This window comes from Mytilus edulis, chromosome 1 (assembly GCF_963676685.1).
Source record: "Mytilus edulis chromosome 1, xbMytEdul2.2, whole genome shotgun sequence".
NCBI lineage: Eukaryota > Metazoa > Mollusca > Bivalvia > Mytilida > Mytilidae > Mytilus > Mytilus edulis.
The window spans coordinates 7,466,527-7,489,671 of NC_092344.1; the positions used below are offsets into that span (position 1 = coordinate 7,466,527).

Sequence of the window (23,145 nt, forward strand, 5' to 3'; positions counted from 1 at the left end):
TAATAAGTTATCGAAGGTACCAGAATTATAATTTAATACACCAGACGCGCGTTTCGTTTACATAAGACTCATCAGTGTAGCAAGTACAAAGTTGAAGATTAAATCGGTCACTCTACTGGCGTGATTAAACAAATACTCTGTTTTTAAATTACAAAACCAAAAATCTTTTAACATATCTTTTTCGTTAAGGAAAGTTCTAATTATATTATATGAAAAAAAAACCACTAAATTATTTTTCAAATTATATGGATGACCACATAAAATAAAGTTAAACAAAATCTTCAAAAGTCAAACTTTGAGGATTATATTTACAAAATCATACAAAAACAAAAACAAATTAACATTAGATAAAGGTGTCAATGAATTTGGAATCAGACATTTATTTTGGAATGTAGTTGATTACAACACAGCCCATTTATATTTGTAATTCTTACATATATACATGACCACATAAAAAATGAGTTACTAGTGCCCAATTTTATGATAAGGGGATCTTTTGTTTTCCTTTGGTTCTGTATTATTGAAAAATAATTCATCATAACTAATTCAAAAGACATCAAAATGAAAGGATAGGTTTAAAAAATTAACATTGTAGAAAGGTATAAAAAATCTTATGCTATTTTCTTTGAATGTAAATATGAATATATTGAATATAAGATTACATTTATATTTATTATTTATACTATTATTATCATTATTATAATCACTGTTATTACTTTATGTTTATTTTTATTAATATTGAAATGGGTTAACTTTAGATGTTAAAATAAAACTCTTTATAAACTAAGAAAAGGTAATGCACGTTTCTTCTTATGCTTTTTGTGTGAATTCAATTCGTGGTTTAACAACCTCAGTTTTCTAGGTTGAGTTTGTTGGGACTCTCTGGTGGAAGTTGGTTTTCAAACATCTCAAAAGGTGTTTCACTTCTTCTGTCATCGATTTCAAGTTTCAGGTCACTAAGTGTGGTATCTCTTGTCACGCCAACCCGGCTGTCAATGCTCTGATCAAGATACAAACCCGGCTTGCCTTCTAATTTATCAGGAGTCGCATCATTTTTCGTCCTATTAGTTAAAACATTATAATATAGGTTGATGACTTCATTTATATGTAATAGATATTTTTCTAATAGTAAACAAAATAAACCACACAAAACGAAACAAAACAAAAAAACCCCAATGTAATGCAAATTCCATACATAATAAAATTGAATATTCTGCATCATTCTTGAAAGATGACATTTTGAAAAAAATCACAACTCCGTCCTTTTTTCCCTTTTGTATAAACATAGAGATGACAATCGCCCGTCTCTAAACTGGATACATAAACCTCACAATCTATTTTTTGGGGGGGAAAACGTAATATAGTCGCAAAATATTTTTCTACCACCATCTTTGTACAGTAAACGAATATATTGTTATAATGTAGATATTCAACCATCGGTCTCATTCAATAGAACATGTTCTACAACTATGAAAATTGTAGGAATACAATTTTATAGTAGTATATAATACAAAATCGTACTCTATGAAGAGCCGCACTGAACCAAAAATGGTCTCATTATAAAGAGGAAATGTTTTTAATTGGTTAGATATTGTTAAGAGTTTGATGGATTAATATTTTAACAGACAATCGATATTGCAATGGGTACTATTGTAAGCATTTAGACCGACTTATTTTTGTTCTCATACGTACCAGAATTCATTGAAACTCCTTCTCAATGACAAAACACTTTTAGAAAAAATCTTTACTTTCAGTTTCAGATATATTGATAATATCTTGTAAATCAATAACCATCAGTTCAGTGAGAGGTTTTAGACATAAGTCTTAGTGGAAACAAGAAATTCTGCTTCATATCCTGAGTCTCTCCTCTATATTGACACAGATTGTCGACTACAAACTACAATCTATAACACCTGTGATGATTTCAAATTCTCATGTCTTACCAGTTACAAAATTGTTTAATAACAATATTCACGGTCGTGCTTATGTACACTGTCAGAACTTCATTTGCAGAGGAGCCTAAATAGTACAACAAGAATACCGAACTCTGTGGCAATTAAAAAAATGGGATGTCTATAAAAAATAACTATACAAATAGCATTCAATCAATGGAACAAGTGAAAAATATAACAACCACATTCCTGACTTGGTAACAGTGTAATGAGAATGAATGACTATCAACTTTACGGTCGTCAGTACGATTTGGATAACATATATGATATTTAAAGAATAATACATAGCAAAATCCGTATCATATGTCGTATCATCCCGAGACACCAATATCAGCCCAAGGGCCTTTAGGCCCGAGGGATGATATTAGTCGAGGGTGATACGGGATGTGATACGGATTTTGCCATGTTTTATACGCTTTATCATATATTTCAACAGGAGAGTATTATATTATATGAACTGTTTTCTGATCCATAGCACTGGGTTGCCTTCAGTTCTACTTTTGTCTTGTTTTAAAAGCCTTAAAAGAACTGCTCAATTACTTATCCGAAGCACATGGGTTACCTTACAATTTGCGTGCTGTTGTTTCAAAAATATTTTGTTTATATTTGTATTTTTTATAGTTGCATTTAGTGTGCCAAAAAATATGAAAACTTGACGTTCGTGACGTCACATACCAAACAATGACGTCATTCAATAAATTGCGTCACGCCCGAATGACCGTTCTATTGGACCTATTTTGAGGAAAAATATTTCTTAAGCTTACATAAATAAAAATGGACTTTATGAAAAAAAAAAAAAAAAAAAAAAAAAGTTGGGATGTGATAAAGGGTGTGATAAAGGGTGTGCATCAAAGTTGCATCAAACAGCAGGCTATTTATCAAATATTCAAAACTACTGTATTTACTACTAAACATATGATAAATATTTATATAAATGAAGATGTGGTAGGATATCCAATAAAACAACTCTTCACAAACAAACAAAAAAATGACACAGAAATTAACAACTATAGTCACCTCATGGCCGTCTATTTCTCACTATTTTCATATTTGCAACTGATTTTAAACACAAAAATGTTCTCCTTTCTAGGGAGTTAAATATTCTCGGCAAATGAATGGTCGAAATTAAATTATGACGTAAAGTTTTCTCGACGTTTTATGAATTTCCTCTTGTGACGCCATGGAAAGACAACCATGCCTTCTGACGTGACATATAAAACATACAACTTTCTGCAAATCTTTGAAAAAGATGCGTAAACTTGTTTAGATCTCGTCTTAAAATCACCAGAGAAACAGATTTCACCACTGTATCGCGTGTATTACGATATTTCTCATCTCTCAACAGTTAAATTTAAAATATAATAACAGCTTGGCAAGCATTGTGTGTTGTATCATACAATTGAACTGCCACGAGTTTAAGAAATATCGTAAAACACTTGATGCAGTTGTTAATCAATATGTCTCAACTTAACTAGAGACATGTTTTCGCAGTCTTAGTTCCTGAAATAACAGAATAGTCGTCGAGTCTTATTTTTCAAATTATGATTTTTTGACTGACTGTTAATTCGCCTGACAGCTGATGATAACATGGCAGGAAACATTTATCCTATCAACGCATCAGGTCTTGCTCCTTTGTTAGCAACTTTTGACAAATAAAGCTAAAAATAATTCCCAAAGGTCTATTATTTAGTGGTTTTTTTTTTCTCTCATCAATCCATGCATATGCAAAAAAGGGTAATATGTATTGTAAATTTCTAACTAATTATTCAAATATCGAAACATAAAACCTATGATCGAATAATCATTTCATTTGATGACAATAGTTGTCCAAGTAAATTATATTTTACGATGAATCCGAGTTTTAACTTGAGAATTGGTAGTTTTCCTGACTTGTACACACATGCTTACTATCGACTGTTTTTCTCCATTTCTTCACTTGTTTTCAGATTTTTTTCTCCAAACTTGTACTCAATCTTGTCGTTAAATGTAGCAATTTCCTTTGCTTATATTAAATGTATCATATACTAAGTTATATACATTCATTTTGTTTTATTCACGTAGTTGCTTACCTTGTCATGTTTGATTTGACTCTGCAATATAAACATACAATGACCAAAATTATGACGAGAAGCATGCCTCCAGATGCAGCAGCTATCAACACAAATGACGGATTGTCTGAAAAAAGGATTGATAATAAACAGCAATACATATCTGACTTCATAATAATTTAATGTAATTCAAACGGAAATATGCATAGCTTTTTTAAACTATTTGTTTGTTTATTATATATGAGAACTTGCTTTTGACCAATGGCATTTTCAAGTTAAACAGCAAGGCATATTATTTAAATTCTGAAGTGACTATAATACACATGTACCAATAACACACATGTTTATGCTGTTGAATGATTACTTTGTGCATTCTTAAATCATTTAAAATCTAAAATATTATCCAATTCGTGTACCTTACCTTAATCATGTTAATAGAAAGTTAACTTTAAGCACTTTTATTTAATATATGAGTATGATTTTATTCTATTTAACTCAACACAACTTAAGTACATGTTTGTTCATTTTAAGCGGCAATAAGACACATGTGTAGGCATTATGTTATAGATAATGCATATTTTAAGGTTTTTCTTGTCGTAGAACACACCGAGGGGTGTCATGATTGATCAAATGAAAGACCGACCTAGGTGTGTTCTACGACAAGAAAAACCTTAAAATATGCATTATCTGACTTATATACCGTCAAAAAAATATTTTTTTTTATAAAGATTTGCAAAATTTAGTATCCTATTTTACCGACAACACTAAAGTGGGATATTCCTTTCTAATGCGTTCATGTTTTAATACGCCCTACGGCTATTTAGAATGTGAAATAAAACTCACAAATGAATCTAGATATAAACCTTTTAAAAAATATTATCCATACACAATAAAAAAATATTACTGTAACTGCATGAAGTAAGACACAAATGTATTGTTACCATCCGATAACGGTGTATGACAAATACAAGACACATTGTAAGTAATTTATTGTACTTAGTTTATGGAAAAGGGGGAAGGGTATGTTTTTTTTTTCTATTTGTAATGTCATTTCTATCGTGGAAAAGTGGTAATTTTTTTAACAATTTTAATTGGATCGAATGAAAAATTCAGAAATATTGTCTTTTGAAAAACAATACATTTTATTAACAGATAATCAGGATATAATTATATACCCTCCGCACCCGACCCTTTTCTGAGTTACGTTAATGTTATTCAATAGAATATAAGATTATCTTATTAGTTGATCATTTGATAGAGTAAAAGGTATACATAAATTTAAAAAAGTTAAGAACTGACACGAAGACGAATATAAATACATGTAGGTCACAGTATGATTTCCTATTCAGCGTTTATCGTCCTGAACATGCATGAAATATTTGCCACTGAACGTTAAGCAAGCAACCAAAAATCAATCAACCTATTCAGTGTGACTCAATAAGATTTTCAAAATCTAACACACGAATATGTTAAATCTGGCTTTTCATTTATGAAAGTCTATATTAAAATTCATCTCGCATATATGATAATGTTTCTTTATTGTAGCGATAAATTAACAAAACTTCACGTTATTTGTTTCTAAAATTAAAATGCGGGCAATGAAGGTTTCTTTTACATCCATTATCGATTGAACTTTAAAAAATAAATTTCCAAATCGGGAACAAAAAACGAATAAAATTTTGAAGTAAATTATAGATTGCATTTTTATCAAGGAAAATAATGACCTCACACAGGTCATTATTTTATGCCTTTGAGCATATTTCATTGAAACATGGTATCGTCCGGGTTGATTCTGAAAAAGAATGAACTGTCGTTCTGAAAGAAAATAACTCCATATAGGTATATAATTTTTGTGAACAGATTTTGTTTGTTTAAAAAATGGATGTGAATTGACGGTTTCTGTTTCTAAACTTCTTTTTAACTTATTCCTAACCTGTTACAGGCATTTCCTTATTATGTAGAAAATATTTGCTAGAATCTGTTCTTAAAGCTCACCAAACATCTCGTTTGTTGTACATAATTATTCGTTCTATGCTAAAATTGCTGCTTTAAAATTGTATAGATGCAACTTTGAGGAAACGTCACAGGTTATACTTTATTAAATGGAAACTGTGGGTCTTTTATAATATTTCAGTACACCAGTTAAATTTACATGGTAATTCAAATTTTTATAATACAAAAAGAAGCTTTCGCATGTTTTGGTTCCCACCGCTGACATATTTGGGCTGAACCATATTTGATACGTCGTTTTGAAACTTTTTGTTCACCATGCTAACCTTCTTGTTAAAGTCCGTAATTGATTAGACAAACCTTCAATTGTTTTAATTCGAATTCCATTAATGAGTTAATTAGTTATATTTAGATGAAACGATTATCTAGCGTTCTAAATGAATCTTCTGTTGTCTTTAATATATATTTTATCTGTAAGCATATGTATTACCATTATTAGTTGTTGGGGAAACAGATGGATTGCAAAGATCCTGAAAGATAAAAAAAATAATAATAGAAAAACAATAACAAAAAGTAAAATCACAAAAATACTGAACTTAGAGGAAGATCAATTGGGAAAGTCCATAATCACATGGCAAAATCAAATAACAAAACGCATCAAAAACGAATGGACAAGAACTGTCATATTCCTGACTTGGTACAGGCATTTTCAAATGTAGAAAATGGTGGATTAAACCTGGTTCTATAGCGCTAACCCTCTCACTTTTGTAATGACAGTCTCATCAATTTCCGATATTTTTACATTGATGCGTTGAATAAACAGACACAATAAATATAATAGTCAAAATATGGGTACATCAGTCATCATCGTTTAACAATTTTAAAAGGAACAATTTAACAGAACACAAAAACATCTATTATCTACGAACACATTTATTGAGTGTCTGACGTCAGAAAATTTTATACGTCACATAAATTTGTCGTTCAATGTGCGTACAAACAATTTTAAAATTTTCCTTGGAATGTTAGTATACAGGGTTAAAAAATCAAAAGTATGTAAGAATAAATTTAAGAAATAGACCGAGATTTAAACTAGTCCAAAAGTTATATATAGAATTTATAAGAATCCAAAAATAGTTAATACCACTACGCGATTGAATGATTTTGACGTTTGTGGTTCAACGTATATTGTAATTCATAATAGAAATATATCATAATGACATATAATAGAACAATATCATACTGACGGGATCTTTTAAAGTACAGAGTCACGTTATAAGAACAAAAGAAATACAAAAAGTCGCAAATACAAAACAAACCACAAAAAAATGAAAGCCAATACAAACACATTGACGAGATGTATAAGTACCGAGCCACGTGAAACGGATATCACATGAAACCATTTAACAGTAAAAGTAATATTAATAATAGAACAAAGACAAATGAAAGAACTATAAAACACGTTGTTAAGATGATAAACAACATCAGTACGAAGAATCTATACATCAAGACCATCGTGTATTATTTGAGAAGTTGATACGGAATATTTATCAACAAGGTCTTGGTACCTTCCGATGAACTTTTTTAGAAAAAGAACGAGACGTTCTTTGACATACCCCTGTTTCATCAACTTTCTACTCAGACACTGATGACGTATTACAAAGTCTGAGTAGGAGCTGCAAGCTCTTGAATATCGAATAAGTTGGGAAATATATATCCCATATGCAGGTGAAGTTGGTATATTGCTACTAAGGTGGGGGAAATTTATGATTTCAAAATTAAAATCGTCTCGTTTGTCATAGATTCTGGTACTGAGATGACTGTGTAAGTCAAATTCGAGATATAAGTCTAAAAATGAGGCGGAGGAAGCCGTGTCTGTTGTTTCTTTAATCTCTAGTTCTGGGGGATATATTAATGGAACCCAATCAGAAAAGTTCGGATTGTTTATGGAAAGAACATCATCAATATATCTGAAAGTGAAATTAAATAATCTGGCTTCTTTGATTCTCTTGTTTTTTACAAGTGTCTGGAGGAACTCCGATTCATATGAAAATAAGAAGAGGTCGGCAAGAAGAGGCGCACAGTTTGTTCCCATAGGAATGCCGACAATTTGTTGGAAAAGTCTACCTCCAAACTCAACAAATATGTTGTCGATAAGAAACTCCAGCATACTGACCACTTGTTCTTCTGTGTAGCATATCTTACCTTTTTGTTTGTCACTATTTACGAAATATGCCTTATGAAATCCCAAAGTAATAAATTTATAGCGTATGCTACCATTTTTATGTTGAAAGAAACAACTTCAACCAATTCTAATCGTTGTTGAAGCTATTCATTACAGTAGTGTTATGTTATCTTGATAGTATATTACTTAATGTTGTATGTGTGTCTTTCATCATCTTGGATTGTAAATAACAGAAAACTAATAAATATTAGTATTTTTACATGCTTTGATTATGTTTGCTTGATTTTTAATGTTTTTAAATTTGCATTTTAAGGGGCTGTAATTCTGAAATAGTGCATTTTCTGAAGGAATCTACATGTAATTTTAGCCATCGTTTATTGATTAAATTTAAAGATAAACATTCCTGTTACCAAATTTTATGTATAACTAGATCAGTTATTCATTTGAAACAAATTGAAACAAATTGAAATTATAGATTTGGCTCATTCAAATTTTTATACATAAAATCTGTAGAACAAGTATTTTATTCTACATGACGTTGAAAATGTAATCTTCATAAATATAGTAAATCAACTTGATTATGGGAGAAGAAGAAAAATGATGACTAGGTAAACAATATTTAGAATAGGATAAAATCGCCTTATATCATTACATGCGTGATATATAAAATGCCGTTAACATCTAGTTCGATTCATTGATTCAGTAACTAAAGTTCCCAATTCCCTAAGCAAAAATGTCCTCAGATGCATGTGACTGTCATTTAAAGGTCTAATTTGCTCATATAGCTTTTCAAGTGTTTCGGAATCATACATTATTGGTTCTTAAAAATTCCAATATGAATGTTGCTGGTGAAGGTTTAAACAAAAAAGCTCATCCAGCGCATAAAATTTTACAATCGATTTTTTTTCTCATTTATACGGTAGTAACAGAAACAAATTATAACATACCTGTTCAAAGCACGCAATAGATGATGAATTGCATGAATAGCACTTTGCATCATATATTATAATGCTGACTGATCCTCCAAAATTTGTGCCATCATATGAAAGACTGATTTCATATCCTTCTGCCACAATGGTTTCTGTTGTTGTTCTGTTGCTCCTTGAGGGCATCAAATCTATAGATACCATGAAAATATTCCTGAAATGCGCTTGCCGAACATCGTCTTCAGGTATATATTTAATGGAGTCCGTTACTTTCTGCAGTAGATAAAAGCTTTTCAGTGTAATAAAAATAGAATAAAATTTCAAAATAAGCACGTGAAAAAGATATTCAATTGACACCTTCATAAGTTTTGAAAAGAAATTTTTGATACTGTCTCACGACATTCTATAAGTATAAGTTGATGTTTAATTTTCAAAATGCATTTGGACTGTTTTTCGACAACTATGCAGAATATGGTTTGGAACAATAGTATATTGGTGCTGCACATCTTCAAGTTATTGAAAACCTTGCACGGACAAGATCATGATAACATTTTTTAAAAATAATTTCATTTTGTATGTAACGCGTCTTCTGAATGGCTGACGTTATTATGTTTATCAGCTCATAGACATAATTTTGTCATGTGACTATGACGTCATCAACGTTTTTGTTTTATGATTTACGCCAGTTTAAAATGGAATTTAGAATTAAATTATAAGAAATGACTGTAATATTTTTTCTGTCTATTCAAAATAACATAAAAAATGTGGTGCACACTTATAGATAACCCGCTACGCTGGCTTTCATTAATTTTTGTTGGCTAAACTATAACCTTTAATATATTTTGACATTGTTTGTCGCAGGGTTAACGGATAGTTGTTGAATTGGTTGTCTTTCACATTTCCCTTTTTTTCTACAGGTTATTCATTGTGTACGCCCGAATCCCGAATATGCTACCATAGAACAAACATGAGGTATGAACAAAAGATTTAACTCAAAATCTGAGAAAACGTACAATGTTGTTTTTGCCTTTGTCTTACGATTGGAAAACATATAACCTTAAAAATATAAATCGGTTCGTCTACCTTCATAATATATTGACGAAAAAAAGAAAAAAACTCGAAAAGCACCACGGGAATTCAACACGCACATGCCAAAGTAAAACTTATAATGAAATAGCAAAAATACTAAAACCTATGCAAATACAAACAAATCCACAAAAAACTACAACGAAGACTTAAGGCTTGGCAATCGACGAACTGCAGTCAATACTATGACGGATGTAGACAATACTTTTCAGTTGTTTTTCTTTGTAATACAATTTCGACCAAGGGAGAACTAAATTTTTAGTAGTTTTTCTTATTCAGGTTTTAATACAACCTTAACGGTGCATCATTTTATTTGATCTAATAAGATTAGCTTATACTTGTTGCCATACAAATACAATTAAATGTTTTTTTTATCACAGACAAAAATTACATTACCTGTATTTGGCACAACATTTTGGAATTTTGGGTCCTCAATGCTTTTTAACTTTGTACTTGTTTGGCTTTCTAACTATTTTGATCTGAGCGTCACTGGCGAGTCTTGTGTAGACGAAATACGCGTCTGGCGTATTAAATTATTAGCCTGATACCTTTGATAACTATTGAAGCTTATCATCGTTACCTTGACTATTGTCATTATGATCAACATAGTTGAGATATTTGAGTCCGGCGTTTTGGCAGAGCGTTTTTATAATTAGTGCACACAATCATACTATTGTTGCGTACGACAGCGAATGGTATTGACTTGTTATCAAATATGAATGTTTTATATGAATATGTAAAGTGCAGAAACTATACGATTGTTACATTTATTAATCAATTTATTTTACTGTTCAAAATCAGGCTACCAAATATTGTATTATTTGTTGCTATTTGTCATTCTCTTAGTATATCTGAGTTGTACAACAAATCAGATATTGGTGGTTTGTATGGTATACTATGCGGTATGGGCTATGCTCATTGTTGAAGGCCGTACGGTGACCTATAGTTGTAAATGTCTGTGTCATTTTGGTCTCTTGTGGACAGTTGTCTTATTGGCAATCATACCACCTCTGCTTTATATATATGTTATACTGTGCTGTATAATGGCGAAAACTTTAACCTTTTTGTATAAAGTTGTTAGACAAAAATACCGAACACCGAGTAAAATGTGAAACGAAATAACCTTATCAATAAGCAAAATCAAAGGGTCAAACACATCAAAAAATAGAAAATAACTGTCATATTGCTTATTTGGTAGAGACATTTCCTTATGTTAAAAATAGTGGAGTAAACATAGTTTTATAACTAGCTTAACATCTCACTTGTATGACAGGCGCATTAAATGTCATTATATTGACAACAATAAGTGTACAGAACAGGTATACATAATATGTAAAAAGTGTCAAAACTGGGGTAAAGCCTCCAAGATTGTCAATATTAAAATATATTAAAACACTTATTGCATTCAACAGTTTTTTCCTACTCGCATCAGATACTAAACATTGCAACATATATTACCCAATCGATGAGAATAGTGAACATTACACTTACAGCAATAACAGGCAATTGGCATATCATATTGATAGTAATGAGGATTACAAATAAATATGTCTTTAAACAAAACTCTTCCTGAAAGCTCAAAGCTTTGCAAATAGTTTTAGGTGCAACAGAATCAGCGTTTTATAATCTTCGTACTATAATGTTACCTGAAAATGCTTTATGTTGTACCATACGGTCTTTGAAAGGAAATTACCGAAGATATTTGGGTTCCTGCAGTCACGTGTTTCAGGTGTACAAAGTCCGTCGAATGGAAGACTGTAACTTGGCGGGATTGTAATTGTTTGAGAGCAGTCGTCCCCAATATAATTGCCATTACATTGACAAGCACCTAAATAAATAAAGTGCTTTTGTAAACTCATTTCGCCTATAATGATGTTACTCGTTACTCTTTTTTCAAAATGACATGGATTTTAAAAAATATATATATAAATAGATACTATATGATAAAACAAAAAACAAACGCGAAATAAAAAATAAAAGTCCAAGTGCTTGTATTTGCGATATGTGCCCTTAAACATTTGGCTGGTAATGCATATCCCTAAAATTATTGGTTCCTTTTTCTTTCTAAAAGTATGAAGAATTAACGAGGAATGTATAAGTTAAAAAAAAAAAAAGTTTTTTAAACTATACATATTAAAATCGTAAAACCAGCAGTTAGCAAGCAAAATTTTCAATGGCACCACATTGTTAAAAGCAGAGAATTTATTTGGTATTGTTTTGCTTGTATAACTAGATTTTTTTTCGTTTGGAGAGCGATAACGTCTTTATTTAGAACGCTATAGGCTTATGAATGTCAAAAACGAAATGATTGAGATTAGGAAAAGGAAAAGAACTATGAACTCAGAAAAAAGTTTACCTCGTCACATTGTTTGTCTATATAAAAACAACACCGTATCCAGCGATTGTCTTTAGTTTACTTAATGCTAATTGTTTTACTATGCAAACAATTGAAAATTATAGATGATCTTTGGAAATCTCTTTTTAATATGTTTCATCTTAATCGGTACCGATTCATAGATTGACAGGCGATACAGACATTTTCGAATTATTTAAGATCATTCCCATATGTTGTATCTCTGTCTTATGAACTGTAATCTTACAATTTCATGTTGACGTATCACTTATCAAACTTGAATTGCTTCCCGTTGTGTAGGAGTAAAAACACTATGAATTTGTGGTATACATAGACAACATGCGTAATCAAATTAGAAATTCAACATTTTCCATAATTTGAAACAATGCATAAATTCTAAAATATTAACATAAAAATACGAACAAAATAATTTTAGAAATACGTTCTTACACCAATATTGGTGTCATCTAAATATCATGTACCTTAGTGACGTAAGGGAAATTAAAGATCATGCATTTGAACTCTAAATTTGTAAACTAAATTGTAGACTTAACTCTTCCCATTCCATTTTCGTCCAGTACATTTGTCTCCAACGCATTTTTCATTATAACAGGTAGAAGAAAAAATCAATTTTACCCATTGTACAGTTTCCATTTTCACTACAGTTGTTAGGACAGATGAAGCTTGTAACATATTCCACCAACGTCTGTGATCCTTCTGTTGTATTTAGAAAGTACAATGACTCATTTCTTAGTAGTTCGGTCATAATGTAAGTCAGCATTGTACCAATAGTATCAGAAAGGAAAGTTGTATCCCCGACAAGCTTTTGAAAAAAAAATATTTGATATCACGTTACAACTTTAATATTAAAAATATCAAATTATACCTAAAGATCTTATATTTTCATTTGATTTTATAAAAGCCAAATACAGTTAAAGCCATAATCTATTGTGTCTAACTATGACTTGGGCATTTTTCATCTTGGAAATAAACATTTTTTTTTTTTTTTTCATTTTTTCTAAATACTGTTAAATGTGACTAGGCAGTTTGTAATTAAAATGGTATTATCATTTCGGCTTAATTAGATATTTGTTTGAATTCCTTCTCATTTGGTATAACATAGCTGAACTTTTTATAATGTTTATTGATGTTTTTATAATATGTTTTAGAAAAATTCTCAAACTTTGTGTTGGTTAAATGACTTTATTTATGGTTACCTTAATATCCAATACGCATGACTCCACAAATTCGTCAACCGATACATCTACCAAATCGACCAACTCGGGTGGAAGCGCTTTCTGTATTTTGTCCATGCAAGTCTGCCATGCGATTTTTTCTGTCCAGCCACTTCTACATGAATCAGGAATCTGCAAATTAAATAAAGATGCTCAGTATTTGTCAAGCACATATTCTTTTACTAATTTCTCACTTTTCCAAAAAGCATTTAAAAAGCATAAGATTAATTTGAAATGAAAAAAAGGTTAATAAATTAAAAGGTTCTAAGCTATCTTTAATAAGTCGGCATACATTTCTAAAGTAGTATGTATATGTATATATTTCGTTCATGATATTTATTAGCAATCTTTAGTTAGTCTTAATACATATATATTTCATTATGTAATGTTATAACTTCCCTGTGAAACAGATGATAACATACCGTCACTTCTGTACTAACACTCTCGTCGTATGTGAAACACGAAATGTCAATAACTTCATTATCTTCAATAATGTTGCGCCGTTTAATTTTGTCGACTGAGTTAACAGATTGCGTTTGCCTTTGAAATGCTGAACATGAAGTATAAAATGGAGTTATCATCTCTTCCTCAGTCGTAATGGCTTCGGAACAAAATACTGTTATATCAGTTAAATTGCACTGTACAGTGTTGAAATCATCTAGTGTGATAGTAGCTTGTCTTTCACAAGTACAGTATCGTGTAGAATTGATTTCTGCAACATTGTTGCCGATTTCATCGTCTGAGTTATTATGAGTTTCGATGCAAAACAATTGTTCACCAACCATTGTCGGGGTTATTCTACAAGAAAAGATAAAAATGAGTAAGCAAGTTAATCATCCATTAAACTTTGATGTAAGAAAATGCCGTTTGAATATAAAGACAGAAAGACTGGTAATATTGCCAATGGATTCTCCAGTTAAACAAAACGAGTCGGAAGCAAACAACTTTAGATCATCTGAAGACCTTCAACAAAAACGAACGAACCATACTGGATAACAAGCTATAATAGTCGCTGAAATGACGATAAAGCAGATTCAAACGAGAAAACGAATCGCTTGATTTTTGTACCAAACACTAAACGAAACAAAAAAACAAATATAATTTACTGCAACAAACGAAACCTCTGAAAACAGGCCCCAGACTTGGGATATGCACATACAGAATATGGTTTGGTTCAACACGTTTGGATACTAGTGTCAATAGATAGAATAAGTACACACTATAAAAATCAGGTAACAAAAACATTTAAGATACAACGTTCAGATAGGAGATCCTTAAATGAAAGTTCTAAGCTTAGAAAACAATTTTAGGTACAATCAAATAATTTTCTTTACATTTACAAATAATAACAAAGGACGAAATATTAACCAGCACACATCCAACATCCAATGAATTGAGAGTAAAACGTCAATAAAAGTCTTGCACGTTAAAGACACCCTTGTAGATTTCGAAAAAGAGCAGGCTAATGCCGCTACAAGGCAGCACTGGCACTCGCAAAGTGGAAAGGGATTAATATAAGTTGCAAAACTTGTATCCCAATCCACTATAATTAAATATGTTTAAACTAAAAAGTCAAAACAAAAATATGTTGTGCAATAATGTAAAGCCTTTTTCGTTCTCAGGTAAAATTGCAATAATATTATGGTATGTATCAATTTATTTACAAAATAATCAACATGAATACACTGATAAAAAAAAAACTATATGCAAAGATCTAGTGACAGAGTAACATTTGTTATGATATTGTAATTATTGTATTTATTTATGTTGGCCTGATTTGTGTTGTGTAGCCTGATAGTTGTTTACAGAATAATATTAGAACTGTGCAGTTTAGAAATCACTGGAACAATTACAGAATGATTGGAACTTTCCAGAATGATCCTAATAAAAGATGCGTTATATAAACTTCTACATTTTACTAGAAACTTCCGTTGTAACTTTCTAGGATGTTCCATTATAGACTGTTCTAGAATCTTCCATGACAACTATATATATACAGACACTCAAGTTAAACTCTTGGACTTAGACTTAGACATCGATAGACATTAATATTCATAGCATTTGGATTGACACTTTTAATCTACAAACAGGCTTACTATCAGTACGCTCAGTGCTTTGATTTTTGTAATTTCCACTTGAAGTATTAACATTTTGACCCTTGAAAAATAATACCGTTTCAAATCAATTTAATTTGAGGACGTTATGGTTGGTCCTTTTTCAAAATGTTTTAACTCTTACCGTTTTGGATGGTAGGTTCATTTTAAGTATACTAGATACGTTGATTTTATAAATACCTCTGCTAACAAAAAGTGCGTTTATGATCTTCGGGTTTATCATTACACAGGAACAGGTAATAACAAACCTTTCTAAAATTATCCGTTTATAAATTTTTAAATTATTACGAAACTAAGATTTCAACTTCCTCAGGCAAAGTTGACTTTAGATAAATTTGGCTATTTATTTTAGGTATTTTTGACATATAGCTCTTCAACGGTTCGTTACCTATACATCCTCGGATTTCAAATGTTTGGCTTTGAGCGTTCCTGATGAAGGTAAATCCAGAAAATCGCTTCAAAGGCATTAAATTATTAAACGTGTTGTTTGCAAATTTTTTTATAACGACAAAAATCAGTTTTTTACGTTTAAATTCTTAGATTAGGCTGAGGAACATAATTGTGTCCCACTCCTTCATAATATCATTTTATTTGACCATGTTTGCATAATAGTTTATGCTTACCATTTAGTATATAAAAAAAAACAATTAGAGAAGATATCGGTAAGTGATTAATTTATTGATGTTTAAAATCATTGATTTGGATTGTTACGAATGACATAGCATCTATAACCTTTTATCACCAGTATTCATGATATCAATATAAAAAGTTACAGACCTGTTACTTTGTACGATTTGAAGAGCGTCTTTTCGTGATTATATTTTTGTAGTCTCTCTTTTTCCCCATGATAATAGATTTTCTCAGAATTGTCAGATAATCTAGGAATTACTCCAGATAATTATTTATTTATATTTAGAGAAATAAACTTAATTATCTCAAAAAAGCATATAGCTAAGAAAATCCCGGTATATCTGATACTTCTGAAAAAAAGCAGGATTATCTGAAAATTCCCGAGATAATCACCATTTATCTGAAATAGATACCAGGAAAGAAATTTTGTTGTTGTGCCAGACGCGCGTGTAGTCTAAAAAAGACTCATCAGTGACGCTAAAAAATAATAAAAAAAGGTAAAAAGGACAAAAAATAGTACGAAGTTGGAGAGAATAGGAGCAAATATTCATACAGGTTTTGCCAAATACACCAAAAATAATCTATTTCGGAGATAGAAAAGCATTATAGTATTTTTAATGAAACGGTGATGCTGTTTCCAATTTTTTTAGGTTTGATCATGATATTTTGGTCCTCTTTTCATAATTTTTTTTAACCTCTTATCTTTAACGATGTAAACTTATTAAACTAACGTCGTGTCCTTAAAGATTATCGTTAACATGGCAGTTGTTTTTCATTCGTTTTATGTGTTTAAGCTTAGATTTTGCCATTTGCTACAGGACTTTATGTTTTGAATTTTCCTTGGAGTTTTTGCATTTTTGATATTTTACTCTTTAATTTAATAATTTCATTTAGACTGATAGGATATTCTGTCTGCTGTCGTTGAATCCAAAACAGTTCTCAATTTTTACAAGAATCTTCAAATTGTTTATCTGATTGTCCTTGTTATTTCTGACTTTTGATTTTTTTTTTCTGTTTTTGGAAGTGGTATTGGTGTTCCTGTTTTCTAGAGAGAAAAAAACCAAACGGTCCAACATATTGTACAAAACTCCCTTAGCTTGGTTCAGGTCACCAGGTAAATGAGGTTTATGGTGGTTTTTTTTTCATTAATATCTCAGGAAAGAGAGAGCAAATTAAAAAAAGCTCCGGTTAATGAATAAATAAAAAGAAATCAAATATAACAAAATGGTAATTTAAGTAATCAAATACTCTTATAAATACATCGAAGAGAGGTAAACAAATAACAAAACAAATGCAGTGAAAAATTGGGGGTAAAATTGTTACTCTGCGCATGCAAAACCAAATAATACCTCCAGGAATCTGCAAATGCCTGGTCGTTGTTGATCGGTCCATTGTAACGATGAGTGAAATCGTCCGATTGGTCTTTTGTTGTACTTGGAACACCACATAGACCTCTTGCCTCGTTAATATCAAATATAGATGGTTTTATTGCAATCATTGATATAAACTTTGACCATCTTGATATCGTAAATTTGATTTCTGTTCCGGTAGGCAATGTTATCTACAAAGTAGGAATAATCACAGATATTTACACTAGTTTGAAAATATATAAAATAGAATTTACTCACTTTCAAAAGATTTTAATTGTAAAAACCAAAAATGTTTTTGAAAAATAATAGGTAAATGTTACAATAACTGGAGCAGACTAAAAATTCCAAACAAACATTCGAACAAAGACACCAACAGAAACTGTGTTGAAGTTAACAGCAAATTACAAAGACCGCAACAAAACATTTTTGTAGTTGATAGTATGTTGACAAAGATGACAATAACAAGTGGTTGTAGTTGATGGAACATATTGTTAATTGAACAAAAAAGTTACTACAAGGGTAAACTAAATAGAAACAAAACTGTTAAACAAAAATCTTTTTAATCCGAATCGCTCCTAACAATCAAACGTGATCGAGATTAAAACACAATGTTGAGTGCTTTACCAAAAGCTTTGAGATTTCAACCCATTATGTCGGAATTGCACTCAAATATTGTTTTTAATATAATGGAATTTTATGCAACTGTCATAAAATTTAGAGGTTTAGCTTGCTATCAATCCTGGTTTAATCCACCCGTTCCTACGTACGAAAAGATCATACAATTGGGAATAGAAATGGGAAATATATCTAAGACACAACAACCCGACAGTAGAGCAGATATAAGTAAGGTATATGACAGTCGTTTTTAATTCATAATGCAAACTGATGAGTTTGACATTTTGATTTTGCCAATTGCTACTAGCGGAATGTCTGTTTTGAATTTTCCTTGGAGTTCTGTTTTTTTTTTATTATTTTACTGTTATTGCTTAATGTTGTCTGTAAATCTGTATTTTTATGAATTATATTGTTAAAAAGTCTACAGCGGTATATCATTTTCAGTTTGTCTTATATATGGCCTACATTTCGGCATATACAATACGTTAAATATTACCCTAATTTTACACGCTAGTACTTGAATAATACATTAATATTTTAGACTGTAACAAACCTTGTAATTATTTGTATCATGTTCTATTACTAAATCCTTTTTATCACATCTTATAAGTTTAATATGAGGTTCTTGTAGTAAATGCTTCTGTGTTCTTGAAATCGTCTGGCATGTCCGTAAGACAAACAAAGAATTGCGACTTCTAACAGCTATACCACAATGACACGATGATCCTGCCCAACCAAATCCACAGTTTGTAAATAAAGCGTGCACCTGTTCAATAGCAGAAACACGATTGGTTTCAAAGGGAAACAACAAATTCTTGATTTACTAGTGTCAGATATTACATCGTTCTACATGTTTTATAAATCCGTTAGTGCTTAATTCTATCTTTTACAAATTGAACAATCATAAAAAACTTTCATTGTATTTTTACTGACGAATGTTTATTTGATGTATAGTTCGTACAATATTAATGTATGCGTTTGTATTATATGCATGCTCATAATATTATTACTAGTAAAGTATAATTTTCTTGTACTTATCACATTTTGCGTACATTAAGCAAATGAACTATGTTTAAGTTGAGAATTGCTGTCATTACGTTAAAATACAAATTATTCTTAATAAGGTTTTTTTTTCGCGACTTCATCGTAAGTAATATCTGATTGAGATAACGGTAAATCATAGTCATAATTTACTCGTTTGTTATATCAGTACATACCGAATAAGGACCTTTGTTATTCTTGTACATCACAAATTCCCCAACGTTCATATAATGATACAATCTCCCGTCAAAAGTAGTAATATGGGGGTCGTTATAAGACATACATTGCCTATCAATAAGAATATAATCCTTGTCTTTAACTGTGACCTGAAATAATGGACTTTATTTTCAATTAACATTATTATCATGATAATTTGAATGAAACAAAAATAAGGTAATACGACGGGTGCCACATGTGGACAGTATATACTTACTCGTCAGGAGCACCTGAGACCACCCCCAGTTTTTTATTGGTTGTCTGTTTGTCTTTTTCTTTTTTAGCCAAGGCGTTGTCAGTTATTTTCTATCCATGAGCTTAAAGGCAAATCACACTATTGTTTAAACGCATCGCTCTCGACGCCGCTATAGTGTCGTAACAGTATTATGACGTCGCCGTTCTCGAGGCCGTCGTAAAGGACAAGCTAGTGAATTTATTCTGTTTGTAGTCTAAATGGAACGTGTAACTTTTCAGCCCGGATACCCTCAGTCTTCCGAAGTAAAAGATTTGTAATCTGCAAGCCATAAATTATTTCTTCAATACGGCATGGGGCAGACATTCGTTTCCGTATACAACAAATGCAATTTAAAAATTTAGATGACTTCAACTTTGACAATTACTTTAGAATAAACTGTTACTATATGTAATGTTCAACGTTTCGATAGATTGATAAAACTATCAATGAATAATCGAAATACCTTGAAAAAATGTTATTATATTTTGTAGTTAAAACGTTTAATTCAACCCTATAGTTACAAGCATTGCAAGAAATGCTCCTGTGCTAGCAACGTCGTTCTATAACGTTAGTTATAGTTTCCGCCAAAAATCGATAATAAGATTATTTCCGTTTAGCGGTTTTAAAACATCGGTGATCCCCTTTTTTGTTTATGCTTTTAAAATCTCCCCTGAATCTGCAACTTATGCAGAAGTTCGAAGGAAAAAACATAAGTAAATTGTTTTTATTTCAAGAAAAATCTATAATAAATAGAAATTAAAAATGGCGGGAAATGTTCAAAGGCTTTGAAAAATAAGGTAACTGGGAAAAATAAATGTGTATAAGGTAAAAATTTCAATTGTTTGTTTTAGTTATACCTGTTAAACATCGTTATTCAATGATTTTGCCTTCTTTTATCAACTTAGAGCGCTTATTCTATATTTCGGTATAACGCGATTCTTTACTTTTTGATGACGTCATATCTCGAAAACAACATGGGTGACTGCATTTTATTTTTTTTTTTCGCTTAAAATATTGATATAAGTATGATCTTTCTACATGCAAAATTTCAATGAATTATTATTAGTAGTATAAATAGTGTGATTTTCCTTCCCTCTGGTATCTTTTGCTGATCTTTTGTAGCTACTTATTTTATATGTCTAAATATGAAATCTATATAAACCTTTATATCTGGAACTTGTACATCTCTCCAAATATAATTTGACTCCGATACGGCTATTGTTGATATCTTGAGAACAGTTGATCTGTCTTGAAAGTTATAGATTGAGTCACTAAATCCATGCACACGCAGTATTGTCTCACTTTTCCAATGCAGACTTTTTATACTTATACCACAAAACTGAGATTCAAAAATGATATATTTTTTTGCATTTTTGTTCCTGCATAATACTGATATTCGGTCATCCATTTGTTGATAAATGTAGAAATTCTGTTCACAGTGAGCTCTGACTTCGTCATGTGATGATATACATCCGACTGGTACAGTTGCAGTAAAGGTTATGTCGATTGATTCTCCCTCATTCACAGTATATTCATATTTTGCTGGCTGAAGGAAACATATAAAGAAGAGGTTATTGTGAAATAATATGCACACATGATTATTCGTAATTTTGCACAGTTGAAATATCAACAAAAGTAACTTTCAATATATTGACTTACATCTAGAAATTGACAACGAGGGTCGATTGAAAACAAAACTTTACGAAAAAAGAGATAATTTCAGCTTCCCAATTGTGGACTTTCCATTTCCATGCATACGGAGTATATATCTCCCAATTGATACGATGTGCCTGGGCTTGTATTTCCTATCATGATTTCCTTGATAGAGGATTGCTACTCACAATGAAGTTTTAACACCAAGAGTTCCAAATTGTGAAGTTGAAATCATTCCTTTGTAAATTTTACGGACGCCATCACGAGTTGGTTGACCGTTATGTAATAACCGTTTCACAGATGATATCGGATATGTTCCTTATGTCGTAACTACAATACCCTTTCCTTTTCACGAATGTGACATATCGAATGAGACTATTTAATGGATTTGTGATAACATAAGCAACACGACGGGTGCCACATGTGGAGCAGGATCTGCTTACCACTCCGGAGCACCTGAAATCACCGCTAGTTTTTTTGTGGTGTTCGTGTTGCTTAATCTTTAGTTTTCTATGTTGTGTGTTCTGTACTATTATTTATCTGTTTGTCTTTTTATTTTTGGCCATGGTGTTGTCAGTTTGCTTTCTATGTATGATTAAGACCTTCCATCTGTTATCTTTCGTCCCTCGTTCTCAGTAATAGTGAAATCATTCTATATATATTCAAACCAAATACTTAAATACAATGTGTTATAAATTAGTTTAATGGGATAGATACCTGTGGTGGTCAGATTATTTTTCAAAAAAATTGTTAACAAATATTACAATTGATTTGTTTTCTAATACATATTTTGTAGATAGACTTAATGTTATTTTCCACAATTTTTCGTGTTTTTTTTTTCAATTTTTCGTAAATTTTGTTTTTAATTTTAAGTACCAGCTATTTTGATGTTATTGAATTGAGAGGTACTCATAGGTATTCTCCAGATCTTATCTTATAGTACGTAATTTAACTATCGCGATAAGATAAATCGAATGATTCACTTGTACCAATGTAAGAATATATATAAATTGTTATACTGTTTTATAAGGTTTAAATAAAAAGTCACTTACAAAGATCCCAGCTTTATACGATTGACTATAGAGAAGGGATCCAGGTGTTGAATCCGTTGAATATCTCATACGAATAGCACATTTTACCTGTATGTAAAAAGATGTCAATATAGTTATTGTTTAATAGTGTAATGGTGCTTAATGGCTTGATATATATATTATGGACACATATATGTTACTGTAGAATATATGTTGCCATACAGATGTCTTTAGTTTATTTTTGTTGGTTGTGTTCTTGTCTGATAAACATTTTCTTCAAGATAAAAAAAAAACACATTAAGTAGTTTTAAAGTTCAACCCACCATTTTGATTTAATTAAATGTCCTGTACCAAGTCATGAATATGGCCGTTGTTATCAAATACTTCGTTTCTATGAAGGTTGACGGGTTGGGTTTTTTTTTGTTGCTTTTCCGTGTTCCTGATGTTTCTGTTGTTCCTTTGTATTTTTGTTTTCCATTTATAGTTGATGCGTTTCCCTCGGTTT

General features: G+C 30.9%; 1 protein-coding gene across 1 annotated transcript; it reads right to left on the reverse strand.

Annotated features, from left to right (window-relative positions):
- Window positions 1-850: 850 nt before the first annotated feature.
- On the reverse strand, window positions 851-22,750 carry LOC139506767 (von Willebrand factor D and EGF domain-containing protein-like). Its single transcript, XM_071295545.1, has 13 exons — window positions 22,662-22,750; window positions 21,119-21,502; window positions 19,682-19,831; window positions 19,018-19,230; window positions 17,829-18,040; window positions 14,158-14,533; window positions 13,718-13,867; window positions 13,137-13,323; window positions 11,794-11,975; window positions 9,083-9,334; window positions 6,441-6,480; window positions 4,022-4,127; window positions 851-1,061 (listed from the first exon to the last, which is right to left on the reverse strand). Exons 1-13 carry the CDS (start codon window positions 22,728-22,730, stop codon window positions 851-853), a joined length of 2,532 nt encoding a protein of 843 aa, XP_071151646.1. The 5' UTR covers window positions 22,731-22,750.
- Window positions 22,751-23,145: the final 395 nt, after the last annotated feature.

What these genes read in the sequence shown, in the direction of transcription:
- LOC139506767 (XM_071295545.1), bottom strand. Translation starts at nt 22,730, where the DNA reads ATGAGATATTCAACGGATTCAACACCTGGATCCCTTCTCTATAGTCAA. An exon ending in CATGCGTATTGGATATTAAG is followed by an intron (nt 13,324 to 13,717) that starts GTAACCATAAAT and finishes TTTTTTCAAAAG; the next exon opens with CTTGTCGGGGATACAACTTT. An exon ending in AAATGGAAACTGTACAATGG is followed by an intron (nt 11,976 to 13,136) that starts GTAAAATTGATT and finishes TTATTTATTTAG; the next exon opens with GTGCTTGTCAATGTAATGGC.